This window comes from Candoia aspera, chromosome 3 (assembly GCF_035149785.1).
Source record: "Candoia aspera isolate rCanAsp1 chromosome 3, rCanAsp1.hap2, whole genome shotgun sequence".
NCBI lineage: Eukaryota > Metazoa > Chordata > Lepidosauria > Squamata > Boidae > Candoia > Candoia aspera.
Genome location: NC_086155.1, coordinates 6,875,878 through 6,893,051, shown reverse-complemented (window position 1 = coordinate 6,893,051; position 17,174 = coordinate 6,875,878). Strand labels below are relative to the sequence as shown.

Here is a 17,174-nt window from a genome sequence, read left to right as displayed (position 1 = left end):
CGACCTGTACTCACACTTAGGACTGTTGCAAAACATTGCCCCCCCCCACCGCATGATTGCAATTTGGGCACTTGCAGCTGGCTCATGTTTACGACCAGTTGCAGTGTCCTGCGGTCCCGTGATCAGGATTTACAGTCTTTTTTGCTGGTTTCTGGCAAAAAAAAATCCATTGGGGAAGCTGGATTTGCTTAATGACCCATGATTCACTTAACGACCATTGTGAAAAATTGGTCATGAAATCAGGTCCAGTCACACTGTGAGTTGCTTAATGACCATGCTGCTTAACAACCAGTTTTCTGGTTCCTACTGTGGTTGTTAAGTGAGGACTCCCTGTATGGCTTGAGTGTATGTGTGTGTGCTTTTTAGTCAGTTTTTGACTCCTGGCGACTGCCTGGATTAATTCCAGCAGTTTTCTTGGCAAGGTTTTTCGGAAGTGGTTTGCCATTGCCTTCTTCCTAGGGCTGAGAGAGAGTGACTGGCCCAAGTCACCCAGCTGGCTTCGTGCTTAAGGCTGGACTAGAACTCCCGGTCTCCTAGTTTCTAGCCTGATGCCTTCACCACTAGACCACTATAGGCTCTTTCCCTATGCAGCATAGGGCATGGTTATCTGAGTGACCGTCTGTCTCCTGTGGCTTCTGCCCAGCCAGTACAAGGCAACAGAATTGGCACGCTCCATGTCCCTTTGATCAAACAGTGTCATCTTTCAAGACCCAGAAAGAGCACCTGTTGCATTCCTCCAGGATGTCTTTTTTCTTAACTTCCCCTACAGCTCTGGGATCTCCTTATGGCCTCCCCTCCAAGTAGTAACTAGGTCCCACTCTGATTAAGCTTTCCGGATCAGCTACGGGCTATCACCAGCTATAACATTTTTATAATATGACTGAATTAAATTACAGGACTAAGATCAGCACGCTAGGTAAAATTCACTTTTCCATCTGTGGCTGGGTTGCACAGTAGTGCTGTTGCTGTAAACTATTAAGTTAGGCTTAACCCACTTCAATATCATCGCATCATCATCATCATCACACCTTTAAGTGAAAGCATTTAAATCCCAGGCATTTCTGTAGTTTTACATTCCATTTGATTTTAAGCATCTTTTCTACACTGGGGAATAGCACATTTCTTACGTTGTTTGCTCTGTTTTTTGAATTCTATTATACTGGTTCATTGCTTTTATCTGCTTTTAAAAAAATGTTTGAGTAATTACATTATTGGGGTGGAGAACCTTAATTATTGGGTGGATTAGAACCATAATTAGTAAACAGTGTGTTCTTTTTCTAACAAATGTCTTCCAAATGTTTTGGCCCCAGGCTTGTACCACCCAATCCCTGGCCACAGGGGCAGACGATTATGGCAGCTGCAGTCCAAAAGGGCTGCATTCTCTCTGGCAGTTTTGATCTTACGTAGCTTCCATCTGTCACTTGTTTCTACTTGTCTCAGACTAAAAGCTGGCCCATGTTTTCAGCAAGCTTTTGGTCATTACAGGTAGTCCTCAACTTATAACCACAATTGGGAGTGGAATTTCCATCGTAAGTTGTTGCAGTTGTAAATCAAGTAACCATGTGACAGGTCCTGAGTTTACGACCATTTTTACGGTGATGGTTAAGCAAACCACTGCACCCATTAAGCAAATCGTGGGTCGTTAAGCGAATCACTGCAGTTGTTAAGTGAATCCAGATTCCCCAATGGATGTTTTTTGCCAGAAAACAGCAAAAAAATTGCAAAATGCGATCACATGACCGCAGAACGCTGCAACCAGCTGTAAACGCAAGCTGGTTGCCAAGTGCCCGAAATGCAATCATGTGACCATGTGGGGAGTGCGATGTTTTGTGATGCTCGGAAATGTTTTACAGGCTATAAAGCACCCATTCTGAGGCCGTTGTAACTTTGGACCATCGTTAAACAAACGGTCGTAAGTTGAGGACTGCCTGTAGTGGAGTCACAAGTGGCAGTTTGTGATGTTTGATTATAAATGGTTGGAACACTTACTGATCTGGGAATAAAACGAGTGGAAAAAAAGAGAATTAAGTATTGTACAAAATATAATCTTGCATTTGTATCTCTGTTGGATGCCAGCCTGCATTTGGGGGAGGTAAAAGGTCTGCCTTGTGCATCAAAGCTTGGAAGGTGCTGAGATTTGTCTCAAACTCCTTTCAGTGTGCGATGAGCATTTGGACTACAAGGACGCTAAGCTGCTGTATCGGTTCCGCAAGGATGATGGGACCTTCCCTCTCAACAAGGAAGTCAAGGTGTTCCTGAGAGGGCAAAGCCTCTACGAGACGTACGTAAGCCCTCACTGTTCCTAGTCTTCTGAGATCCCTCCCTGAGATCTTCTCAGATCCCATAACTACTTTCTCTGGGCTTTAATTTTGGGGGGATTTGGAAAAAGGAGAGAAATGAGAATTCCTCAAGCTTTACTTCCTCCCCCCTCCCCCCTCCCCCCTCTCCTCCTCCTTCCGTTCCTCCTTATCTGACTTACTTCCTTCCTTCCTTCCTTCCTTCCTTCCTTCCTTCCTTCCTTCCTTCCTTCCTTCCTTCCTTCCTTCCTTCCTTCCTTCCTCTGTAAAGCACATCTGGCCAATATTGGTCGCAAATGTTCATGTCCTGTTCATGTCTGAGATCTTTGTTCTGGAAACTTCTCATGTTAGGATCCTCACTCATGATCTCCTTGCAATTTTGACTTGCAAGGGTGGTGGTCAAAAAGGTCAAGATGGCAGTTATGAGTGCTATGGAAGCCCCACACTTTTTATGTGCATTTCTGATCTCAGAGAGTAAGTTCTTACTTTCAGGAAGTTTTTCCTTATACTTAAACCAATTCTAGGTAGCTTCAACTTATACCAGTTATTTCTGATCCATGTTTCTATGGCTGTGAAAAAGAATTCTTGACTATCTTCTCTGTAGCTCCCCTTTAGGTACCTGAAGAGGGTAGTCATGTCTCTCCTATGCCTTCTTTTCAACAGACTGAACATCCCACGTTTCTTTAGCAAAAGCTGAAGAATCCAGCCCTGTTTTTCCCCATAAATTGATTTATTATTAGATAATGAGTTGCAGACACCCACCAGCCCCAAAGTCTGCTTGCTCATCAGTTTGCTATTGATGCTCAATAGACTAATTGCTGTATAATTTGTAAGGCTTGCTTTCTTTTTCCTTTTTCATACATATCGATCACAGTTGCCTGCCCCCAGTCAATTGGGGTCTCAACTGTTTGGTCAGGAGCAAGGAATCGGTGTGCCAAAATCAAGTTTCACCATCTGACATGGAATGGCCTCAAAGGGATGTTCCTACTCTAATATGGAATGCAGAAGTGCAATCTGAGATCTTTATCTGCCAGGCTAAGATTGATTAGTCTCCAAAAACGGGGAGGGTCCCTTTAATTACAAGGTCACAATCAGCCTTTGTCATCTCCCTACCTGACATTCCTCTTTTTAAATGCAGGAGGGCCTTTATTGCTTCATCTGGATGCAGAGAGAGAGAGCCCACTCTGGAAACTTTTTAATTAGGGTCCTTTTTGCTAAAACACCATTCTGGCCAAAGCAACATTTGGATTACCGAGGATATTTCATAGGATTTTTATAGCTAGATGGTTTTGCAAAAAATCAAAGAGAGATGGATAGATAAAGAGATAGGTAGCTTTGGGAGATCGAATCCAACTGGTCCTTCGTACTGATGTGCAAAGTTGGAGAAAGCTTTCCATATCTAAGATATCCAACCCTATTAAACACTGTCTATTGAAAGTCTGATCCAGTAATAAGTATGATGCAGTGAAAAATAAATTGGTTTTCTTTGTATCCTTGAAGCGTAAGGTCTCCGTTAGTAGGTTAGCCCTTTGTATTGTTAGATAGGAGCTCCCTTGGGAATAATAGAGCTGTTAGTTAGACTGGGAAATCAGAAAATATCCCACAAGGAGATAGCAGCGAATCAGTTCTATATCATGGCCAAGAAAGCTAGATGGATGGGGTCATCAGGAGCTCAGCTGGACCTGAGAGTATCTTTAACTTTATCTTAACTGAGATTTAGTTGACATTGATATACCGGTAGTCCTCACTTAACAACCATTCATTTAGTGATGGTTCAGACTTACAACCATGCTGAAAGAACCGTCTTACAACCAGTCCTCACACTTACGACCATCACAGTGTCCCCACAGTCATATGATTATGATTTGGGCACTTGGCAACCAGTTTGCATTTATGACTGTCACAGCATCCCGTGGTCATGTGATTGCCATTTTCGACCTTCCCGGATGGCTTCTGGCAAGCAAAATCAATGGGGAACTGCGTGATTCATTTCACGACCACGTGATTCACTTAACACCCATGGTGATTTGCTTAACAACCGCAGCACAACAGTTCGTAAAATCAGGTCAGATTCGCTTGATGGCTGCTTCACTTAGCAACCAAAATTCTGGTCCCAATTGCTGTTGTTAAGTGAGGACTACCTGTAAGATAAATGGGGAAGCACTATAATGCATTGATGCTATATTTAGCCCAATTATCAAGTAGATTAAATTTGCTTGCCCTTAACATGCCTGGGGATGGAGATGGGGAATTTAATTTTTGGACAGGGAACAGGACATCAACAGTTTTTAAAAATTGTTTTATTCACTAAATGGATTCCCAGCTGGAGTCTGTCACAGTGATCATCTACCACTAACCTTATTCATAAAGGGATAGACAGAGAATTGTCCCTAATCTATGGACCAATGTGGCTTTTGTATTTGTATAAGAAGGTTTCCATTTATTTTTGGAAGAGTAGTTTCAGTTCAATTCAAATTTCCTAAATCCAACCTTTTTTTAATGGTGCCAGTTGAGAAGAAAGCAATTAAAATTATGAAAGTGAAATGTAGAGGAGGGTTTTTAAAACTAACAATTAAAGGCTTGGGGGCATTTTAATTTAGAAAAATAACAGTGCTAAAGAAAACTATTAAAAATTATGCAAACTATGGAGAAAATCAAGAGAGAGCATTTTTTTCCTCTTTTGTATTACCAAAAGAGCCATCTAAGATGATATGGAGGAAAATTAGGACAAATAAAAGTATGGACCTCTTTGCACAGCGCATTGTTAATTTTTATGATTTTAGGTTTACATTTCTTTTGGGAACAAACAAGTTTGAAAAGATAGGAAGGAAGAGAGAATGATAGGAGTCCCGTATTGCTCTCAATCTGTAGTGGCTGTGAAAAGGTATGACAAAATGGCAAATTTTGCTATTTAGGTTCCAGAGATGGCAGTTATTACCTACCTCCATTTCACTGCCCTTTTTGGTGACGTTGGGGATCCACTCAGCCAGGCTTCCTTCTGCAAAGATTCTTGTTTTTGTAAAACACTGAGACATATTAGAACCCTTGGTGCAAGCTGGTAAAATAATCCTGTGCTTTGGCATAACTTGGCAAACCACTTCTGAAAAACCTTGCCAAGAAAATTGCAGAGACCAGTCCAGGCAGTTGCCAGGAGTCAAAAAACTGACTTGAAGGCACCAAAAAAAAAAAACAATTAGAGAAATATAGTAGGCTTGGACTGCCCTCCAGTGGTGGTAGATGGATTAGAACCCATCTAGAAATCTTCATAGAGGGCCACATTTCTGCCACCTCATATTTCATCTGACACTGCTTTAAATTACTGTGGAACGTAAAGGAAGAAGTACCCAAACTGGACCTCAGTTAGAAAAATCTTGTTTTGAATGCTCTTAAAACTGAGGTCTGCAATGTGGTACCTCTGGGTGCGAATAGGCCCCTAGACAGTTCCCAGCTAGGCATTTGGCATCTTCTTCCCAACTACACTTACATAGATTATTTTTTTAAAATCAGAAGGGGCATGCTGCCGAGGAACTTTCCAGTCACCAGCATCATTTTCATTTTCAAGAATGCTTCAAAATCTCCCAAAGAAACCCATATGCTTTTAAGAAAATAAAAATGATGCCCAGCTGTAGTCCAGAAGGACAATATAGCAGACTGCCTACTAAATGTGGTGCAGATCAAATTCTGGTTGATCAGTGCTTTCTAACTATTTTGTGAATAGATAAGCCCTCCCAGGTACTATTCTGTGACAGTCCCCACATGCACTCAGTGTTCCAAATGTGTCCACCAGCCCCCAAAGTTTGGGAATGCCTTCTATAGGATTGGGAGAGGTTCATACAGTACTAATGGGGAGCTTTATTATATTCCCCCCATCTAGAAGCTGGAATGAGGGCTCACGCATCCTAAGATTCAGCTTCTATTTCCAGGAAGATCTGAGGACCATCATTTTGACCATTTTGACTCCCCTTTTCAGGATGCAAAAGTTGGAGGGGGAATTCCATGATTGGAGGTAAACTGTTGTTACTGAGATGAATATTTAGATTTAGATTCTATCTTCCCTCCAGGAGGTCAAGAGGGCACACATATATACTTCCTCTGAAAGTTTCTCCCTACAGCTTCCTTGAAAGAGAGTGACTGGTCCAACGTCATCAAGTGAACTTCCATGGCAAGTGTGGACTTATATCTAAGCTTCCCTAGGTATAAGTCAACACCTATCCCTAGGTTTTCAGGAAAAGACTGGCCAGAATGGTATGAGGATTCCCTTGGCCAGAATGGTATGAGGATTCCTGCAGGGGCTTAGATTAGAAGACTTCCAAGGTCCCTTTCAACTCTATGATTTTTTGATTCCCCAGTCCTGATACAATACTGTAACCACTGTTCTATGCTTTCTCCCTCTTAATTTTGCTGACCCATTTTGGAATGAATGGAAATGTTTTCGTCCTGAATTATTGCCATTACTGTATGAAGTTTCCTGTGTCATCGGGCATGCACTGATGACAGTATCAGCTGGAGTTAAAAATAAATAAATACAGGGAAAAATTCAAAGTTGTATCCTTCCTTACCTGTGTTCTAAAGCTTTTTTTTTCCCATTCAATCATGTCTGATTCTCAGAGACTACCTGGACAAGTCCGTGCAGTTTTCTTGGCAAGGTTTTTCAGAAGTGGTTTGCTGTTGCCTCCTTCCCAGGGCTGAGAGAGAGCGACTGGCCCCAGATCACCCAGCTGGCTTTGTGGCCAAGGTGGGACTAGAACTCCCAGTCTCCTGGTTTCTAGCCTGATGCCTTAACCACTACACCAGACTGGCTCTCTTGTTCTAAAGTAGTGCTGCCCAATTAGTACTTTGTTGCATGTCTAGATCAGTTGATATCCTTGTTTCTTTGTCTTCTCGCTTGTTGACTGTAGGCTGATCAGCATGGACAACTCCATTCTGAAAGTCAGAGAAGAGAACCTGGTAAAATACCAGAGGGCTTTTCTGGGCTGTGAGATGGTTGACTGGCTGGTTGAGGAAGGGGAGGTTGCAAACCGGAAGGAGGCTACAGAACTCTGCCAAACTCTCCTTGAACATGGGATCATCCAACATGGTATGGCAAAGGAAAAAACATGGAGAAGTTGGCACATGGGAATTGTTAGCTGCTTGGCAGGGAGAGATCAAAGGGTTGGGCTAGGGTGCTTCCTAAGACTGAAGAGCTGGGTGGTATAATGGTTTGAACAGATGCACTCTAAGCTAATACTCTGCAACTTGGGCCCCACACATGAGTTGTGGGAAGGAATCAAGGCAAGATTTCAAACCCCTCCCTCTAAATATGGAATGAAAGGCAGGCCATTGAGGTCAAATCGTGCTTTCTCCAGCCAGTGAAAGCCCCAATAACTGCTGAAAGCCAAGAAAGGAGGAATGAAGGAACTGGCCACCAAGGAGAAAGAAGCTAAAGGAGGAGAATTGGCTAAGTAATCTTAATGACATTATTGGAGAAACAGGACATGAAAGAGAGGCAGATGGAGCTGGACTAACCTAGCTGGGTTGGGTGAGAACTGTCTGAAGGATGACAAAATAATATTTATAGCATCTTTCTCCAAAACTTGGACAAACATGTTGGATACCCATAATTTTTAGCCAGCTTTAGCTAGCAAATATGATGACTCAGGCTGAGCTGGTCTGACCCAATTAGAGGGTGACAGGTTGAAGAAGGCGGATTCATAACTTCCTTGAGATAGGGTGAGCTCAAAAGAAAATAGAGAAATTTGACAATGAGCAATTCTGCATATTTTTAAAAATCAATTTCACTCTTCTACTCGAAAGGTTTTTTAAGGGAATGGCTTACAAGCTTATTAAAAGCCATGCACACCACAACAAAAATCAAGAATGGTAATATTAGCAAATAAAAGCAAAATCAGACTTAGGCATGCAAGAGCTTGCAATTTTTACACGATCAGGAATGATCAAGATTTCCCTGGCATCCCACCAGTAAGACATCAGGCACCGGAGGAACCTCCTGGAGAAAGCTTTCCATGACTTGACCAGCATTGTCTCCAAGAAGGTCCTCTTGTTGCCACTTGTCTCACTTTAGGTGACTGGAAGGACGACTCTGAAGAGATAAATGATAGAGAGATGATAGATAGATAGATAGATAGATAGATAGATAGATAGATAGATAGATAGATAGATAGATAGATAGATAGATATAAATAGATGAAAGGTAGAAAGATGATAGAGGGAAAGAGAGATACATACAGTACATGCATGCATAAATGCATCTTATACACAGTAGCCACCTATCTCATAGGAATGGCTCAGGGCAGTGTACCAGTATTAAAAACACCATCATCAACAGCAAAAATTAACAGTCTAAATAATAAATGTCCAAGGTCATAGCAATTATTTCATTTATGGAATTAAAAAACAGTGAAAATCAATGAAAACCAATGAAAATCAATGAAGAACTTGCTCAACCTCCTAGCCCAAATGCCTGAGGGAAGAGCTGGGTCTTTAAAGCCTTATGAAAGGCCAACAAGTTCAGGGCCATTGGGATCTCTGGAGGGATGCTGTTCAACAGGGCAGGGACTGCAACACAACGGGCATGACTCCTAGGCCCTGCAAGATGGCGCTGTCTCAAAGATGGGTGTCAGCTTTCCCAGGTAGACCAGACAGGAAACACGAGCAGATGAGCTAATTCTCCTCTATTGTAAGGCTACATTAACAGAATCTTGCAGGTCTGAAATTACAAATCTCCCGCCGTCTCCTTTACAGCCTGGGAAACTAGGGAGGGTCCCTTCTGAGCCTCTTTCTCCTCCCATTATGCAGGGCTATGCCATCTCTTATCTGACTGCTCCCTAGGCAGCACATCTCTTTGCCCCATCTCCCAAGGTCTTTCTCACATACCATTACAATGGGATCTGGGGCAGGGCAACTCTGCCAGTTCTGGTGGGGCAAGCAGAGACAATCAGAGACAGGCAGTCCTTCAGATAACCTGGCCTTGTGCCACGTAGGGCTTTAGAGGTGACCACCAGCACTTTGAATCACACCCTGGGCTTCTGCCCAGTAGAAGCCAGCGCGGGTCATAGAGCATAGCGATCACTTGAGCATAATGTGGCATGCCAAGAACTGCTCATGCCACCGCATTCCGAATGCTCTTCTAGGGCAGCCCCATGTGAAACATGTGGGGCAGGATGACACAATGATCTTGTGAGGAGGATGACATGGAGACAGGCAATCATTAGCTAGGCTGACCATATTTCCTTGAGACAAAAACAGGACATTGGGATGGCAAAACGGGGCAGGGCTGAGTGACGGGCTGGATCTGCAGGCAGGAACTTCTCCGGTTTTCTCGGGCTGGGGATCTTCAGATTCCTTTATCTGCGAGAGGCAAGGCTGGGCTGGAGAGTCTAGTGAATGGTTGTCCCTGACAAGCCGTTCCTCCTCTGGCTGTGCTTTTACGTTCTTTTCTTCCACCGTTTCAAGGCAGGAGCCAATCGGCTCGCCCTTTGATCACCGCCTATCAGCTGATCCTGTTTTTTCCTTTTTAGGTTTCCCGCTGGGTTGAGCTCTGCAGCTTTTTTCCTGCCGTTTCTGCCGAGCTCCCCCTCCTTCCACTCAAAGTCAGACTGCATTCTGACAGATTCACAGGAACTTTCAAATGTTTAAGTAAGGTTTTTAAGAAAATGGGACAAAATGGACATTTACAGTATATTAAAACGACGGGACGGTCTGGAAGTGTTAAAAAAACGGGACTGTCCCACTCAAAATGGGAGGTATGGTCAGCCTATCATTAGCTAACTGACTCAGGTATGCAGGACAGTTAACATTAATGTCAACACTGAACCACACCAAGGAAAGGGCCACTAATTCATTCCTGAATTAGTAAGCGAAGACAGTTAAGATAAATCAATGCTAGTTCCCAGATTTATATTTCAAGACAAATGGGACCCGTTTCTGTTTCCCTGCAGCCCCCGCCCTCTGGAACAGCCTCCCGCAGAGAGATGGATGGTGCCTGCTCTCCTGGGCTTCCAGAAACCCCTTAAGGCCTTGCTCTGGTCCCAGGCCTGGGGCTAAAGTGTTGGGGAGGGGATCTGTTGTGTTTTTTTTTGTTATAGTTGTTGTTGTCTTAGTCCAGGTTGCTTGTGTGGTTGTATGTCATACACTTTTAATTGCTTTTATTTGCTTTTTCGGATTTTGTAAACCATCTGCTGGAGTGGGTGGCCATAAGAAATGCAAATAAATGAATAGCCACCACGGAGGGACAGGGCCGGCTCCAAAGGGGGAAAAGAACTGCTGTGACGTTCCTGTCTCGCCGCCTGTTCTTTCCACAGCCTCCGCCCAGCACCACTTTCATGACCGGGACCTCCTCTACCAGTTTCGCATCAACTTCCGCCGGAGGAGGCGGCTCACAGAACTGCTCAGCGAAAATTCGCAGAGGACTCTTTCGGACAGCCCGGACAGCCCATTCTGTCTCCGCAAGCTCAACCCTGAGCAAAATCCCTCCAGTTTCTTGTCAGGTAACTGCGTGTGAAGATGCAGTCTGGGGGAGGAAGGAGGAAGGCAGGAGGAGGAGGAGGAGGAGGAGGAGGGATGGAGAAAGAGACGTCAGACCAGGAGAAGAGGAAGAAGGATAAGGAGAAAGGAAAAGGAGGAAGGAGGAAGAAGGAAGGAGAAGGAGAAGGAGAAAGGAGAAGGAGAAGGAGAAGGAGAGGAAGAAGGGGAGAAGGAGGAGGAAAGAGAAGGAGGGAGGAGGGAGGAGGAGGAGAAGACTTCACAGTTCACATTTAAAGCCTGGTTGCCTTTCCTCTTTGCAAAGAAGCCCCCTGGAGAATCCATTTGGTAGAACCAAAAAGGAGAGAACTTAACTCCTTTTCTCCCCACTGGTTTCTCACTGCATCGTTGTCTTTTCTCCCCAAATCAGGGTGGAAAAAAGTCACAAACATGGCTCTACAGTACAAAGGGGCTTAAGGAGTAGGAAACAGCTAATACAGGTAGTCCTCACTTAACGACCATTTGTTTAGTCGGGGTTCAGACCTATGATGGTGCTGGAAAAACCGACTTGCAACCAGTCCTCGCACTTACGACCATCACAGTGTCACCGCAATCATATGATTGTGATATAGGCACTTGGCAACCAGTTCGCATTTATGATCATTGCAGCATCCCCTGGTCATGTGATCACCATTTTCAACCTTCCCAGCTGGCTTCCAGCAACTGAAATTCTGGTCCCAATTGTGGTCATTAAGCAAGGACTACCTGTAAGTTGGGAATTGCTAAAGAATATAGGGAAAGTTAAACACCCTCCATCCTAGGATGCACAAAAAGACCACCATGAAGTCTTCTGGAACCAGACTTGGGGTTTGGTCCACAGAGCAAGTTATGCAAGGATGGATGCTGGCCTCAAGCCAAGTCTGTTTAACATCCATCTTTCAAAAACAAAAATCTACAGAAACTAAAGATAGTTTCACCCCTAATTCTACCACCACCACCTCTTCTTTCTTCTTTGGATAAGATGTCAACCTGGTTCCCTTACCTGACAGGTATCCGTGCATTATTTTATGTCCCTCTGAAACCCCCCCCTGCTGTAGAGGGCATACAATAAAGCAGATTTTTGAAAAACTGCACATTCCCGATATTCACTCATGCTTTCTGCTTTTCAAATCATATCCTCCAGATTACGGAAAGGCCATCTGCCAAGTCTGGGCTTGTATGGTTTCTCCATTTGCAGACTGTAGAAAATATGCGTGCCTGTTTGAGCGTGCTTAACTTGGCTGTTAAGTCTTCAATTTTGTATTCAATTTTGCCCCTACTTTTTCATAACAGACACATTTGGGCCAAACACTGTATGTATTTTTACTGAATATATTTGCTTTTGTATCTATTAGAAAAGAACTGTGAACTTCAACAAAACATTCTTAAAGGATGAGTTTCAGGGTGCAGATGCCTTGTCGTTAAGGAACCATGTTGGGGAGGTGTCAATCAAATATATTCACATGAAAATCTGAACTAAGAAAAAATTCTCCCCTATCTCAGCTCCTGGCCCTCAATTGCTTAGAATGGCAAGCTAGGCTGTAAGACACAGGCCTGAGCCAAAGATCCACTCATATTTTCACCCTGTGCTGCTATTGCTATGACTACAACTTGCCCAAATTCAGAAGAGAATGCTATTTATTAATTTGGAATGGATAACCAAATAAAACTCATTTCATAACAGAGCTTGAGATGCTGCAGTTTTTGTCAGACTCTATTTTTGTTTTGTATTTTTTAATAATGACTGTTTTTATGTATTTATTGTTTTAATTAATTGTTGTATGCCACCCAGAGTCACTTTTTTGTGAGATGGGCGGCCATATAAATTTGATACATACACACACCCATACATACATATATGGGGTTGATTTGCACAGTTCAGCAGAACACTGTTTATTTTTCAGTCCAACCTAATAAGGAAATCAAAATTGTCTCAGCTGTCCGAAGAAGTAGTGTCACCTCGCTTGCTGGAGGATCCAGTCCCTATTACAACCTCTCCCCAAACTTGGGACTTGTGCCTGCTGTTGAGTGCAACCCTAAATCTGGTGAGGAATTCACCTTTATGTTTACTTTTTATTTTAAATACAGTTGAACATGAAACGGGTAGCATTATGAATAGAATTCTGGGAGTTGAAGTCCACACATCGTAAAGTTGCCAAGTTTGAAAAACACTGATTTAGAAGTTACCTTTATGGGGTAAGACTGGAAGGGCAAAGCTGGTCATTTAGACCAGGCAGCATTGTAAGCAGGACAGCCCTAAGAAAGTCCTAAGGCTGAGATCAACAGGTGAGCCCTTCATTCCATGAAGGTCCTTTATGGTTGTCCCCTCTACAATTCCTGGAGCTCTTAAGCTCTCAGAGAACTTCATCTCCTTGCAAGGGATCCACTGCTATTCCTCCAGTTCCCTTGCCTGTCCTCCTGGCTATTGTGGCCTCTTCCCTGCCCCAAGAGAGCAGGCACGATAAAGATGAAGGAGCATCAATTTCTCTTTGTTCTGTTTTTCCACACGGAGCTTAGAAGAAAACACCAAACTAATGAGCAAACTGCATGGCAAATGGGGACAAGAGACTGTCACAACTGTAATTTCTTTAGCTCTTAAAAACAATCCTCTGTCACAATGACCAGTATTCAGATTTCATATTACATACAAAGGGCTGCAAGAAAACAATTTGCTAGACTTCCCTGGTGTGGGCCAGTGTTGACCATAGATACTGATTTTAAGCCCATCCAATTCTCTGTTTCTTCCATCAGAACTGGGCTGCAATCTTCTGCATTATCAAAAACAAAGTCTGGTATGCTAGGCTGGGCTTCATTCCAAAGTAATAATCTCAAAATTCAAGCAGCTCAACAGATATGCAGACACGTGCCTGCAAACCAGACAGATAAATGCCTTCCTTCCAAGCCGTCATACTCTATCCTTTGCTTTAGAAGTTGCCTTCATTCTCATGGTGTGCAACAACACCAATGGCAGACCACCCTGATTTTCCTTGAATTTTCCTTCCAAAGAATCAGTGGGGTGAAACAAGGAAGTATCGAAGTTGTTGCTGAAAGAGGATGACAACTTTCTAAATTGTTTTTAATCCTCACTGAGGTATGCTTTGTGTGTGCATAGAAGTGTATATTCCTGCCCACCCCTCCAACCTTTTCATTCACAGGAATTCATCTGGTTAACATTCCTATTCAGGGGTATCTGCAGGGTGTAGTTAAAAACGTCAAGAAGGCAGCTGTGATGGTGTGACTGAAGTTCCCCTTGTTTTTTTTCTGTCTGTACAACGCACAGAAAAAAACAGGTGGCATCTCCATCACACTGTTGCAGCTGCCATTGTGACCTTTTTGACCATGCCCTGCAGACATGCCTGCGCCTGTTCATTTCCCCATTCCTTCTGCTTTGCTGCTGTTTGGTGCACTTTCTGGTTGGGAATTCTAGGAACTGAAGGCACCAATGTAATTCGATGATCTGCCTGTCATTTTTTCTCCTTTATGCCAGTCTTGAAGAGGCCTGTCACCAATGAAGAGCTTTTGACTCCTGGGGCACCATATATCAAGAAAACACTGACAGTGAGTGTATGGGTCATCAAGTTAGCATTGTTGCTGAAATAAATCTTTCTGACTGGTTGCTGTAACTCAGAACATCACAGACAGCCAATACTTATGTCTTAAATTTATAGATAAAATACTTTTATCTGTAAGTTTCACATAGAGGTCATTTCCTAGTGGAGTGATGGACACATCCATGTCCTGTCCTTGACAACGGTGTGGAAAGTCATCCGCCGTTGTCTTCTTCCAGCAGGCCCTTTCGACTTCTCAGTCTGTCCTACAACTGATGGTCTCCCCTCCAAGTACTGTCACAGGAGAGATGGGCGGTGATAGAAATTTGAAATATAAATAAAAAAATTAATAGATAAAATAAAATAAAATAAAATAAAATAAAATCTGATGGTACTTTTTTCCTAGCATCAGCCAAGGTTGACCTATCAAGTTTCCCATCCTTAGCTCTTGCTGACTTCATGGAAACGTCCATGTATCGGAGTTGTTCGCCATTGCCTTTTTCCAGGATACTTTTTGACTTCCCAACCTACTCTGTAGCCAGGGATTTCCCCGGGGTCTCCTGTCTGAGTCCATCCAGGCCCAACCCTGTTGAGTTTCCAAACACAGACAAGATCAGTCAGGGGCTGCCACAAGTCTGTAGAAGTATGGGCCAAAAGAAGAATAAAGTGTAACATGTTTTCTGGATAATATAGGTAAAGACTTGATCAGTCAAAGCAAGCTTACCCCTTTCCACATTAGGAAGCCAGATACTTCTAGGAAGCCCAAGCACCTAACAGATAGACTGCTCTGAAACATGGAGTTTCTTTCATGGTACCATAGCTGCTTCTAAACTATGTTCTTCTGTGCATTTATATTTCCTCCTCCTCCTCCTCCTCCTCCTCCTCCTGATAATCTATAGATAATAGGGTGGGTGGGTGGGTGGGTGGGTGGATGGATGGATGGATATTGGTCAGCTTTCTGCTGCATGGAAAAGGCTGAAGAGTTGGTCTTCAACTCACAGAGAATTTCTGCAACCTTGCTGGCAAGCAAATGATAGTCACGGTTTCCCTTTTCATTTGCAGATTGTAGGGGATGCAGTTGGTTGGGGTTTTGTGGTCCGTGGGGGTCAGCCGTGCCACATCCAGGCTGTAGATCCAGGAGGACCAGCTGCTGCTGCTGGCATGAAGGTACTAGATGTGAACCTCATGAATTAGATGTGTAGGATCTTCTCATCTGATTCCTTTCCCTGCCAAAGGACCCTCATTCCATCAACGGCTCATGTGTTGTCATTGTTGGGAGGTGGGAAGACTGTAGCATGGACAGGAAGCTGACATTGTCCTTCCTCTTGAGGGCCATGGCCAGCCAACAAGGGACCTGAGCTGACCAAATGAGTTCAGCACCTGGGAAATCTTTACAGGTGCCCCCAGATGTCTCCAACTCTCCCAGAATCCTCAGCCAAAGGATAGTTTCCTGGGAATGCTGGGTATTCTACTAGCTGAGGGAAGACTATCCAAACAGATGAATATCTGTCCAGGGGGTAGTAACCTATGCCCCCTTTAGATATTCCTGAGTGACAACTTCCAGCAGCCACAGCCATTACAGCCAATCAGTTTTGAGGAATGCTGGGAACCATTTTGGCAACATCTGGAAGACCACTAGTTGCTCACCTCTCCCTTGACTTCTGCTCCTCCACAGCACACAGTGCTTCTCAGTCTACCTTGTTGGATTCTGAGCCTTCAAAGCTGCCTAGCCTAGGAGGCAGCGAGCGGGGGCATCTGCAGGTGGGGGTCAAAAAAATCAATATGGTGGTTGTGACTCTGTGATTGAACCCCCACTGCTTTTTAATGTGTTTCACTTTGCACATAAAAAATAGTCTAGCTTTCGACTGCTTGGTTGTGACTGTCTTCTTGACTTTTTTGACCCAGCCCCCCTCATGGACATTCTTGATGGAGATTGTCACAGCCATTGAGCTAGGAGACCTTCTAGCACTTGGGTGCATTAGTGCTGATGGTGCAGCGTATATAGCTTAATTCAACAAGCTACAGGTAGTCCTCGCTTAACAACCACAATTGGGACTGGAATTTCAGTTGCTAAGCGAAGTGGTCATTAAGCGAATCTGACCCAATTTTATGGTCTTGCTTTTTTGTGGTGCTCGTTAAGCGAATCACCACAGGCTTTAAGCAAACCATGTGGTCATTAAGTGAATCATGTGGTTCCCCATTGATTTTGCTTGCCAGAAGCCACCTGGGAAGGTTGAAAATGGTGATCATGTGACTGCGGGACGCTGCGACGGTCATAAATGTGAACTGGTTGCCAAGTGCCCAAATTGTGATGACACGAGTGTGAGGATGCTGTGGTGGCCATAAGTATGACGACTGGTTGTAAGTCGTTTTTTTAGCACTGTCGTAAGTCCGAACCATCACTAAACAAATGGTTGTTAAGTGAGGACTACCTGTAATCCTCTCAGTCTATTCAAGCATAACAGTAACAAATGCCACCTGGGATCCACTGAACCACAAATAAGTGGGTTTTGCATTCTGCTGAGAACCAGTTCCTTAAGAATGAAGTTGGGGAAGGGCAGGGACTTGGAGAGGGGAAATGGTTTTGCCACTCAAAGGCTTTAGACGAGGAGGCAGAGAAATTAACAACAGGGTTAATTTCTTTCTGATTCCTTTGACCAATGTTTGAAATAGTGAGACTCCCAAGACTGCTTCTTAGAGGACAAGCAGATAGTAGGCCTGTCTCTGTGGCTTACGAAGTCTTCGTTCTCTTTTGAAGGAGGTGTTGATGATTGTTCATCTGGTGTTAATCCCGGTGCAGTAAACAATTCCCTAATCAAGGAACTACCAA

The 17,174-nt window shown here is 43.7% G+C and overlaps 1 protein-coding gene across 1 annotated transcript in view; it reads left to right on the top strand.

The window, feature by feature from the left end:
• The window catches only part of LOC134492818 (DEP domain-containing mTOR-interacting protein-like), a 32,989-nt gene that overhangs the window by 13,988 nt on the left and 1,827 nt on the right, over positions 1-17,174 (top strand). The window contains exons 3-8 of the mRNA XM_063296936.1: positions 2,158-2,281; positions 7,196-7,374; positions 10,598-10,783; positions 12,701-12,841; positions 14,284-14,354; positions 15,407-15,511. Coding sequence (XP_063153006.1) covers positions 2,158-2,281; positions 7,196-7,374; positions 10,598-10,783; positions 12,701-12,841; positions 14,284-14,354; positions 15,407-15,511 — 806 coding nt within the window. The remainder of the gene's footprint in view (positions 1-2,157; positions 2,282-7,195; positions 7,375-10,597; positions 10,784-12,700; positions 12,842-14,283; positions 14,355-15,406; positions 15,512-17,174) is intronic.